At 55.9% G+C, this 12,165-nt stretch overlaps 1 protein-coding gene across 3 annotated transcripts; it reads right to left on the bottom strand.

Annotated features, from left to right (window-relative positions):
• Positions 1 to 199: 199 nt before the first annotated feature.
• LOC148640492 (uncharacterized) lies at positions 200 to 12,057 on the bottom strand. 3 transcript variants are annotated; one of them, XM_088619686.1, is made up of 3 exons: positions 11,869 to 12,057; positions 4,743 to 6,240; positions 200 to 1,333 (listed from the first exon to the last, which is right to left on the bottom strand). In XM_088619686.1, the coding sequence occupies exons 2-3, from the start codon at positions 6,162 to 6,164 to the stop codon at positions 1,307 to 1,309; spliced, it is 1,449 nt and encodes a 482-aa protein (XP_088475812.1). In that variant the 5' UTR covers positions 6,165 to 6,240; positions 11,869 to 12,057; the 3' UTR covers positions 200 to 1,306. The 3 variants fall into 3 exon arrangements, with proteins under 3 accessions (XP_088475812.1, XP_088475811.1, XP_088475810.1); XM_088619685.1 differs by lacking the exon at positions 11,869 to 12,057 and adding an exon at positions 11,339 to 11,480; XM_088619684.1 differs by lacking the exon at positions 11,869 to 12,057 and adding an exon at positions 10,811 to 11,328.
• Positions 12,058 to 12,165: the final 108 nt, after the last annotated feature.

The raw sequence follows: 12,165 nt of genomic DNA, 5'->3' as shown, positions 1-12,165 counted from the left end.
ATCCCAGTGAAGAACTAGTCCAGCTCCCAGTCCAGTCAGTCCAGTCCAGCCTGGAGAGTCTCAGACTGCTCTGGCAGTGTCAGTGGAGTCTGATTATAATCCCAGTGAAGAACTAGTCCAGCTCCCAGTCCAGTCAGTCCAGTCCAGCCTGGAAAGTGAATATAATTACCTGCAATGTCTGATCACATTTACTAGCTGCAATATTTGTATTTTGCGTTTATTTAAAACACATTTGTAAAAATATCAGATGTAAGAAAGCATTGTAGTCAAAGGGTAATTTTCATAACCAGATCCCAGATGGCACGATTACAAAATGGGAAAAAAACGCATCAGTACTTAAACCCAGTCAGCTAAGTGACAATTCATCCACTTCTCAATATAAATACATTTGAGTTATACGACAACGCATTCATCACCATATACTAATCAGAAGAAATTAAACACGTATACACTATGTCTGGGCTGTGTCAGTGTGTCCACAGGGACTAGAAGAGTCTAGAGCCCTGTGACTGGGCTGTGTCAGTGTCCACAGGGACTAGAAGAGTCTAGAGCCCTGTGACTGGGCTGTGTCAGTGTGTCCACAGGGACTAGAAGAGTCCAGAGCCCTGTGACTGGGCTGTGTCAGTGTGTCCACAGGGACTAGAAGAGTCTAGAGCCCTGTGACTGGGCTGTGTCAGTGTCCACAGGGACTAGAAGAGTCTAGAGCCCTGTGACTGGGCTGTGTCAGTGTGTCCACAGGGACTAGAAGAGTCTAGAGCCCTGTGACTGGGCTGTGTCAGTGTGTCCACAGGGACTAGAAGAGTCTAGAGCCCTGTGACTGGGCTGTGTCAGTGTGTCCACAGGGACTAGAAGAGTCTAGAGCCCTGTGACTGGGCTGTCAGTGTGTCCACAGGGACTAGAAGAGTCTAGAGCCCTGTGTCTGGGCTCTGTCAGTGTGTCCACAGGGACTAGTCCACAGGGACTAGAAGAGTCCAGAGCCCTGTGACTGGGCTGTGTCAGTGTGTCCACAGGGACTAGAAGAGTCTAGAGCCCTGTGACTGGCCTGTTACAGTTCACTCCATCAGTAATAGCAGCAGTCTGTGAATTTTCCTGCAGACTTGACTTTTTTCAGTGTGCTGTTTTTATTAGTATGATTTATTTGCTCAGCAGTTGCCCTTGTCCAGGGAGCCTTACAGAGAATACAAAGTTCTCCAGCCCTTGTGTATATATCACTGTCCCAGGATCTGTATATCTAAGGCTGGACATTAGCGGGTGCCATTGCTGACGAATCACAAAGGAATGGGTGCTAACCATGTCCCCCAGAACACTAGGTGGTGCTGTCTGTGGTCTCACCCTGAAAGAGAAGAGAGGAAGAGACTGAGATGCTGGATTTAAAGCAGAGGTCACTGCCTACATTATCAGTCAGTCAGTGTCTCTGTGCTGTAGTGTCCAGTCAGTCAGTCAGTCAGTCAGTATCACTGTGCTGTAGTGTCCAGTCAGTCAGGGTCACTGTGCTGTAGTGTCCAGTCAGTCAGTCAGTGTCTCTGTGCTGTAGTGTCCAGTCAGTCAGTGTCTCTGTGCTGTAGTGTCCAGTCAGTCACTCAGGGTCACTGTGCTGTAGTGTCCAGTCAGTCAGTGTCTCTGTGCTGTAGTGTCCAGTCAGTCAGTGTCTCTGTGCTGTAGTGTCCAGTCAGTCAGTCAGGGTCACTGTGCTGTAGTGTCCAGTCAGTCAGGGTCACTGTGCTGTAGTGTCCAGTCAGTCAGTGTCTCTGTGCTGTAGTGTCCAGTCAGTCAATCAGTGTCTCTGTGCTGTAGTGTCCAGTCAGTCAGTCAGTGTCTCTGTGCTGTAGTGTCCAGTCAGTCAGTCAGGGTCACTGTGCTGTAGTGTCCAGTCAGTCAGTCAGTGTCACTGTGCTGTAGTGTCCAGTCAGTCAGTCAGTGTCTCTGTGCTGTAGTGTCCAGTCAGTCAGTGAGGGTCACTGTGCTGTAGTGTCCAGTCAGTCAGTGTCACTGTGCTGTAGTGTCCAGTCAGTCAGTCAGTGTCTCTGTGCTGTAGTGTCCAGTCAGTCAGTCAGTGTCACTGTGCTGTAGTGTCCAGTCAGTCAGTCAGTGTCACTGTGCTGTAGTGTCCAGTCAGTCAGTGTCACTGTGCTGTAGTGTCCAGTCAGTCAGTCAGTGTCACTGTGCTGTAGTGTCCAGTCAGTCAGTGTCTCTGTGCTGTAGTGTCCAGTCAGTCAGTCAGGGTCACTGTGCTGTAGTGTCCAGTCAGTCAATCAGTGTCTCTGTGCTGTAGTGTCCACTCAATCAGGGTCACTGTGCTGTAGTGTCCAGACAGTCAGTCAGTGTCTCTGTGCTGTAGTGTCCAGTCAGTCAGTCAGGGTCAATGTGCTGTAGTGTCCAGTCAGTCAGTGTCTCTGTGCTGTAGTGTCCAGACAGTCAGTCAGTGTCTCTGTGCTGTAGTGTCCAGTCAGTCAGTCAGGGTCAATGTGCTGTAGTGTCCAGTCAGTCAGTGTCTCTGTGCTGTAGTGTCCAGTCAGTCAGTCAGTGTCACTGTGCTGTAGTGTCCAGTCAGTCAGTCAGTGTCACTGTGCTGTAGTGTCCAGTCAGTCAGTGTCTCTGTGCTGTAGTGTCCAGTCAGTCAGTCAGGGTCACTGTGCTGTAGTGTCCAGTCAGTCAGTCAGTGTCTCTGTGCTGTAGTGTCCACTCAGTCAGGGTCACTGTGCTGTAGTGTCCAGACAGTCAGTCAGTGTCTCTGTGCTGTAGTGTCCAGTCAGTCAGTCAGGGTCAATGTGCTGTAGTGTCCAGTCAGTCAGTGTCTCTGTGCTGTAGTGTCCAGTCAGTCAGTCAGTGTCTCTGTGCTGTAGTGTCCAGTCAGTCAGTCAGGGTCTCTGTGCTGTAGTGTCCAGTCAGTCAGTGTCTCTGTGCTGTAGTGTCCAGTCAGTCAGGGTCTCTGTGCTGTAGTGTCCAGTCAGTCAGTGTCTCTGTGCTGTAGTGTCCAGTCAGTCAGTCAGGGTCAATGTGCTGTAGTGTCCAGTCAGTCAGTCAGGGTCAATGTGCTGTAGTGTCCAGTCAGTCAGTCAGTGTCTCTGTGCTGTAGTGTCCAGTCAGTCAGTCATGGTCGCTGTGCTGTAGTGTCCAGTCATTCAGACAGTGTGTCTGTGCTGTAGTGTCCAGTCAGTCAGTCAGGGTCACTGTGCTGTAGTGTCCAGTCAGTCAGGGTCACTGTGCTGTAGTGTCCAGTCAGTCAGTGTCTCTGTGCTGTAGTGTCCAGTCGGTCAGTCAGTGTCTCTGTGCTGTAGTGTCCAGTCAGTCAGTCAGTGTCTCTGTGCTGTAGTGTCCAGTCAGTCAGTCAGGGTCTCTGTGCTGTAGTGTCCAGTCAGTCAGTCAGGGTCTCTGTGCTGTAGTGTCCAGTCAGTCAGTGTCTCTGTGCTGTAGTGTCCAGTCAGTCAGTCAGTGTCTCTGTGCTGTAGTGTCCAGTCAGTCAGTCAGGGTCTCTGTGCTGTAGTGTCCAGTCAGTCAGAGTCTCTGTGCTGTAGTGTCCAGTCAGTCAGTCAGTGTCTCTGTGCTGTAGTGTCCAGTCAGTCAGTCAGGGTCTCTGTGCTGTAGTGTCCAGTCAGTCAGTGTCTCTGTGCTGTAGTGTCCAGTCAGTCAGGGTCTCTGTGCTGTAGTGTCCAGTCAGTCAGTCAGTGTCTCTGTGCTGTAGTGTCCAGTCAGTCAGTCAGGGTCAATGTGCTGTAGTGTCCAGTCAGTCAGTCAGTGTCTCTGTGCTGTAGTGTCCAGTCAGTCAGTCAGGGTCGCTGTGCTGTAGTGTCCAGTCAGTCAGTCAGTGTGTCTGTGCTGTAGTGTCCAGTCAGTCAGTCAGGGTCACTGTGCTGTAGTGTCCAGTCAGTCAGGGTCACTGTGCTGTAGTGTCCAGTCAGTCAGGGTCTCTGTGCTGTAGTGTCCAGTCAGTCAGTCAGGGTCTCTGTGCTGTAGTGTCCAGTCAGTCAGTGTCTCTGTGCTGTAGTGTCCAGTCAGTCAGTCAGGGTCTCTGTGCTGTAGTGTCCAGTCAGTCAGTGTCTCTGTGCTGTAGTGTCCAGTCAGTCAGTGTCTCTGTGCTGTAGTGTCCAGTCAGTCAGTCAGTGTCTCTGTGCTGTAGTGTCCAGTCAGTCAGTCAGTATCACTGTGCTGTAGTGTCCAGTCAGTCAGTCAGTGTCTCTGTGCTGTAGTGTCCAGTCAGTCAGTCAGTATCACTGTGCTGTAGTGTCCAGTCAGTCAGTCAGGGTCACTGTGCTGTAGTGTCCAGTCAGTCAGTGTCACTGTGCTGTAGTGTCCAGTCAGTCAGTGTCTCTGTGTTGTAGTGTCCAGTCAGTCAGTCAGTGTCACTGTGCTGTAGTGTCCAGTCAGTCAGTCAGTGTCTCTGTGCTGTAGTGTCCAGTCAGTCAGTCAGGGTCGCTGTGCTGTAGTGTCCAGTCAGTCAGTCAGTGTGTCTGTGCTGTAGTGTCCAGTCAGTCAGTCAGGGTCACTGTGCTGTAGTGTCCAGTCAGTCAGGGTCACTGTGCTGTAGTGTCCAGTCAGTCAGGGTCTCTGTGCTGTAGTGTCCAGTCAGTCAGTGTCTCTGTGCTGTAGTGTCCAGTCAGTCAGTCAGGGTCTCTGTGCTGTAGTGTCCAGTCAGTCAGTGTCTTTGTGCTGTAGTGTCCAGTCAGTCAGTCAGTGTCTCTGTGCTGTAGTGTCCAGTCAGTCAGTCAGTATCACTGTGCTGTAGTGTCCAGTCAGTCAGTTACCTGTTCTGCACCCTCTCTCTCGGGCTCAGTGTCGGTGTCGGTGCCGGGCACGGTGCTGCTGTACCAGTCCAGGCCCTCCCCGGGGGGCGGGGCGGCGGGCGTGGCCGGGGGCGTGGCGGCGGGCGGGGCCTGGTGCTTGCGCTTGGCGTGGCGGCGCAGCGTGTTGCGCTCGGCGAAGCGCATGTGGCACTCGGGGCACTGGTAGGGCTTCTCGCCCGTGTGCACCCGCTGGTGCCGCAGCAGCTCGCCGGCCTCGCGGAAGCGCTTGGCGCAGATGGCGCAGGCGAAGTTGCGCTGGCCCGTGTGGATGTGCTTGTGCCGCTCCAGGTGGCTGGAGCGCTTGAAGGCCTTGCCGCAGTGCGGGCAGCGGTGGGGCTTGCTCTGCGAGTGCGTGATCGAGTGCCGCTCCAGGTCCGACAGGTAGAAGAAGGGCCGCAGGCACACCTGGCAGTACAGCACCCGCCGGGGGGCCGCGGGGCCGGGGGCCGGGGCGTCCGGGGGGGGCTCCGAGGAGGAGGAGGAGGAGGAGGACGAGGAGGAGGACGAGGAGGAGGCCGAGGGAGAGGGCGGGGAGGGGGAGGCGAGGGCCGCGGCGGGGGAGCCCGAGGAAGAGGAGGGGGCCACGGGGGACAGGACGAGGAAGACAGGGGCACCGGCGGCGGCGGCGGCGGGTTTGGGGCCCGCAGGGTCAAAGGTCGCTGCCCTGGGCAGCTTGGGGCTCAGCTGGGCGGGAGGGGAGAGGAGGAGGAGCAGGGAAGGGGAGGGGGAGGAGGAGGAGGAAGGAGGGGAGATCTTGGGGCGCTTGGCGGCGGCGGCAGGGGGGGGCGTCTTGGACACGCGGACGGGGATCACGTCGCGGGACTGGGGGTCAGGAGGAGGAGCCGGGGACGAGGGGGAGGGGGAGGGGGAGGGGGGTTTGGGGGCGCGCGCCCGGCGCGGTCGGGGCAGTGGGACTTGGGGGACCTTCTCCCCGCCCGGGCCCAGCGTGTAGGGGATCCCCTGGTCGTCGATCAGCAGCAGCTCCTCCAGCTGGGGCTCCCTGGGGCCAGGGATCTGGGGGCGCCCTCCGGAGAGCCGCGGGGGGGCGCCCTCCCTGCTCCCCCTCTCGCCCGGCAGGCTGAGGTCCACCGCCCCTTCCTCCTCCTCCTCCTCCTCCTCCCTCTCGTCCTGCTCCCTCTCCCCGGGGCGGAGCCCGCCCTGGCCCTCCTCCTCCTGCCCCTGTCCCTCCGGGCCAGCCCCGCTCTCCTGCCTCTCCGGGGCCGGCGGGGGCGGCGTCACCTTCAGACACAGGGGCTGCTCCGGGCTCGGGGGGCGGGGCCGCAGCTGGCAGGACTTGCGCGATAGGTCGATGGGCTGGGCGTCGTCCTCCGCGGGCTCCGCCCACCCGTTGGCCAGGGGGCCCCGCCGGAGGGGGGCGTCCATGCCGGGGCCCCCACCTGTCCTGGCGTCGCTCCGGTCCGCCGCCGCGTCTCCCGCCGGCGCCGAGGACGGGGCGGAACTGCAAGACAGACAGCAGGCGGGCGTCACCCAGACAGATCAGTCTGTACCCACACTCCCCGGCGTCTGAGCAGGGCGGGCGAGCTCATCACCACACACACTGTAAACACACACCGCACACACTGTAAACACACACCGCACACACTGTAAATACACACCGCGCAGACACACCACACACTGTAAATACACACCGCACACACACACACCGCACACACTGTTAATACACACTGCGCACACACACCGCACACTGTAAATACACACCACACACACTGTAAATACACACCGCGCACACACACCACACACTGTAAATACACACCACACACACTGTAAATACACACCGCGCACACACACCACACACTGTAAACACACACACACACTGTAAACACACACCGCACACACTGTAAATACACACCGCGCACACACACCACACACTGTAAATACACACCGCACACACACACACCGCACACACTGTTAATACACACTGCGCACACACACCGCACACTGTAAATACACACCGCGCACACACACCACACACACTGTAAATACACACCGCGCACACACACCACACACTGTAAATACACACCGCGCACACACACCACACACTGTAAATACACACCACACACTGTAAATACACACCGCACACACACCACACACTGTAAATACACACCACACACTGTAAATACACACCACACACACCGTAAATACACACCGCACACACACACACCACACACACCGTAAATACACACTGCACACACACACACCACACACTGTAAATACACACCGCACACACTGTAAATACACACCGCACACACACACACACACCACACACTGTAAATACACACCACACACACACACACCACACACACTGTAAACACACACCGCACGTCTGAGCAGGGCGGGCGAGCTCATCACCACACACACTGTAAACACACACCGCACACACACACCACACACACTGTAAATACACACCGCGCACACACACCACACACTGTAAACACACACCGCACACACTGTAAATACACACCGCGCACACACACCACACACACTGTAAATACACACTGCGCACACACACACCGCACACACTGTTAATACACACCGCGCACACACACCACACACTGTAAATACACACCGCGCACACACACCACACACTGTAAATACACACCGCGCACACTGTAAATACACACCGCACACACACCACACACTGTAAATACACACCACACACTGTAAATACACACCACACACACCGTAAATACACACTGCACACACACACACCACACACTGTAAATACACACTGCGCACACACACACCACACACTGTAAATACACACCGCGCACACACACCACACACTGTAAATACACACTGCGCACACACACACCACACACACTGTAAATACACACTGCGCACACACACACCACACACACTGTAAATACACACTGCGCACACACACACCACACACACTGTAAATACACACTATACACACACCGCACACACTGTTAATACACACTGCGCACACACACACCGCACACACTGTAAATACACACTGCGCACACACACACCGCACACACTGTTAATACACACCGCGCACACACACCACACACTGTAAATACACACCGCGCACACACACCACACACTGTAAATACACACCGCACACACTGTAAATACACACTGCGCACACACACACCACACACACTGTAAATACACACTGCGCACACACACCACACACTGTAAATACACACCGCACACACACACCACACACACTGTAAATACACACTGCGCACACACACACCACACACACTGTAAATACACACTGCACACACACACACCGCACACACTGTAAATACACACCGCACACACACACACCACACACTGTAAATACACACCGCACACACTGTAAATACACACTGCGCACACACACACCACACACACTGTAAATACACACTGCGCACACACACCACACACTGTAAATACACACTGCGCACACACACACCGCACACACTGTAAATACACACCGCGCACACACACCACACACTGTAAATACACACCACACACACACACACCACACACTGTAAATACACACTGCGCACACACACCACACACTGTAAATACACACCGCACACACTGTAAATACACACTGCGCACACACACACCACACACTGTAAATACACACCGCGCACACACACACCACACACTGTAAATACACACCACACACACTGTAAATACACACCGCGCACACACACTGTAAATACACACTGCGCACACACACACCACACACACTGTAAATACACACCGCACACACTGTAAATACACACTGCGCACACACACACCGCACACACACACCACACACTGTAAATACACACCACACACACACACCACACACTGTAAATACACACCACACACACCGTAAATACACACTGCGCACACACACCGTAAATACACACTGCACACACACACACCACACACTGTAAATACACACCGCACACACTGTAAATACACACCGCACACACGCCACACACACACACACCACACACTGTAAATACACACTGCACACACACACACCACACACTGTAAATACACGCTGCACACACACACCACACACACTGTAAATACACACCGCACACACACACCGCACACACTGTAAATACACACTGCGCACACACACCACACACTGTAAATACACACCGCACACACACACCACACACACTGTAAATACACACTGCACACACACACCACACACTGTAAATACACGCTGTGCGCACACACACCACACACTGTAAATACACACTGCACACACACACCGCACACACTGTAAATACACACTGCACACACACCGCACACACTGTAAATACACACTGCGCACACACACCACACACACTGTAAATACACGCTGCGCACACACACACCACACACTGTAAATACACACTGCGCACACACACCACACACTGTAAATACACACCGCACACACTGTAAATACCTACTGCACACACACACCACACACACTGTAAATACACACTGCACACACATACGCTGCACACACCACACACACTGTAAATACACACTGCACACACATACGCTGCACACACCACACACACTGTAAATACACACTGCGTACACACACACCACACACACTGTAAATACACACTATACACACACCGCACACACTGTAAATACACACTGCGCACACACACCACACACACTGTAAATACACACTGCGCACACACACCACACATCAAAGACACTGCACACTGTAAATACACGCCGTGCACACACACACCACACACACTGTAAATACACGCCATGCACACACACACTGTAAATACACTCTGTGCACACACACCACACACACTGTAAATACACTCTGTGCACACACACACTGTAAATACACGCTGTATACACACACCAAACACACTGCACACTGTAAATACACGCTGCACACACACACCACACTGGAAATACACGCCGTACACACACACACACCACACTGTAAATACAGGCCGTACACACACACACCACACTGTAAATACACACTGTACACACACCACACTGTAAATACACACTGTGCACACACACCAAACACACTACACACTGTAAATACATGCTGTACACATACACACTGTAAAAACACGTAATGCACACACACTGCACATACTGTAAATACACACTGTGCACACACACACGCTGTACACAAACACACGCTGTGTGCACACACACCACACACTGTAAATACACACTGTACACACACACAACACACTGTGCACACACAACACACTGTGTACGCACTCCGCACGCACACAACACATTATCAATACACGCTGTGCACACGCACAATAAACTGGAGATCTGCTCTTTCAAAAATAAATACAGCCGTTTCCTCGGTACTGCAGCTCCACAGTAATTCTCCACTATTTTATCTTCCAGCCTCGCTGAACGCCGGTCCGCGAAGCCGCCGAAACTGCGATCAAACCAAACCCACCCGCGCGACGAGCGCCGTTTCCGCGGCGAACTGGCGGCTGCAGCCGCCGGCTGGGAGCACGGGGCGAGTCGGACCCCGGTCTTTCCGCCAGCCGCCATTACCGCCATCCCGGACCCGCACAAACGCGCCCCGTCCCCTGCGGTCCGCTCGGCTCTGGACACCAGAGCGCCGACACCGAGCCCAATTAATGCAATTAATCGCCGTCCCGGCTCAAACCCGGAGCCCCCAGACCCCCGGGGGCGGCGGCGGGGGGGGCCGGTGCCGGAGACGACGGGACCGCCTCGCCTGTCTCCGCGGCGAGCAGCGCGCCGTCCGCCGGCCGGGTCCCCCCGTGGGTCCGTGGGGTCCACGATGGGTGCACGGGTGCGAACGGGACCCGCATTTCGACCCCCAAAGGCGCCGTTGTCGAGACTGGACCCCCTCTCCTCTCCTCTCCGAGCTACAGGCGCTGTCGCCTCCCCCGGCAGCCATTACATCGCGCCGAGACGCAGGTCCGAGCGATCGTGCCCGAACCCGCGGCCGGCTTTCCGGATGGAGAGCTGTGTTTCCCTGCTGCTGTCGGTCGTTATTGGTGCGGAAAAGAGAAAAGCACAAGCCCGACCTGCCCGGCGGGCTCCGGCGGCGGCGGCGCTGGCGGGCGGGGCGCTCGCTGCCCGCAGTCGGACCCAGGTCTGGCGCAGAGACGGAGCCGAGCCGGGCGGCCATGACAGTCGTAGGTCCGAAAGCAGCAGAAGCCGCGGAGATCAGGAATATTGGGGGATGATTTTGTGGTTGTGTGTTTGCTCAGCACCCCTCAGCACAGACACACACACACACACACACACGGGCACCGGGCTCCCTGCGGTCGTGTCGCCTCTCGCACAGCTACCGCGACCTCCGCATCGGCTCTCCCCTCGGACCCCGGACTGCCATCTTCCGGCAGGCGAGGGTCCGAGACGGAAGGTACCTGCGCCGCTGTCGGGGGGGGTGGTGGTGCGGATTGGGGGGGCTAAGGGAAGGAGTGACGGAGCAGGGGGTCCCCCCGATTTCGGACACTTTTATTTTCAGATGCTGCCCGGCTCCCCCCGGTCACCGACTGCCCCCTCCCCACGCAGCCCCACGCAGCGCGGAGAGAGCCGCTCTTACCCACCGCCGCTCACTTCCGGAGGACCAGATCTAACGGAGCGGCGGCCTGCGCTGGGAGAGACCGAGATGACCGGGGGGGGGGCAGGCAGACAGGCAGGGAGGGGGGAAGGGGGAAGGGAAAGGAGGAAGGACCTGCGGTGTCGCACCGACGACCGTCCGGCTGGGAAACAGAGCGCACCTCGGTTCCGGATGTCGAGGGTTGCAGGACAGTGCTGCCGGGCTCGGTCCGACCCAGGGTTCAAATAAATGCCCCCCCCCTCCAACGGTTTCCGGTATGAATCCGCATCCTGTTGAAATGAACAGCCACCATTGCAAGCAGCACAGTACTGCCGCAATAATATCCGCAGAGCTGAAAACCCATTGAACAGGCGGGATGTATTCCCGACGGCGCTCCTCCAGCGACCCTCTAATAAACCCTTTCAACAGTGGTCGTTGGTCGATAGGTGCAGCAGCCGGTCGAGGAGAGCAGGATTCCCTCTTTCTCCCGGGGACAGACAGAAAACCGGGCTCGGGGAGAGAGGCGCAATGACTTACTGTCGTCCGACTGCCCAGCTCGCAGCCTTCGCCCCTCTGACTCTGCTCTCCCGCCCGTCCCCCGAGCCCGTCTACACTCCGGGGCTGCCGGGGCTTCTCCGGCGGCGCCCCCGAGCCCGGGAACCGTATCCCCAAGGATATCGGGGAGCCCTCCCCCTCTGAGCTCGTTCAAATCCAGAACTGGTTCCGAGCTCCTTCCCCGGTGCTGCTGCAGCCGAGCCCAGCCGTGCTGACCCCTCCAGCTGCGAGGCGCCCTGGGCAGCCGCGATTTGAAATGGGTTTATTATGGTGACAAAG

Source organism: Lepisosteus platostomus, chromosome 25, assembly GCF_059453375.1.
Source record: "Lepisosteus platostomus isolate fLepPlt1 chromosome 25, fLepPlt1.hap1, whole genome shotgun sequence".
NCBI lineage: Eukaryota > Metazoa > Chordata > Actinopteri > Semionotiformes > Lepisosteidae > Lepisosteus > Lepisosteus platostomus.
Note: the sequence above shows the minus strand (reverse complement) of the source record. Positions and strands in the feature narration are given on the sequence as shown.

Excerpts from the sequence above, each read along its gene's own strand:
- LOC148640492 (XM_088619684.1), bottom strand. The coding sequence starts at position 10,914 with ATGGCCGCCCGGCTCGGCTCCGTCTCTGCGCCAGACCTGGGTCCGACT. Across the intron at positions 6,241-10,810 it reads CGCCGGAGCCCGCCGGGCAG|TTCCGCCCCGTCCTCGGCGC; the intron begins GTCGGGCTTGTG and ends TCTGTCTTGCAG. Across the intron at positions 1,334-4,742 it reads AGAGAGAGGGTGCAGAACAG|GGTGAGACCACAGACAGCAC; the intron begins GTAACTGACTGA and ends CTTCTCTTTCAG.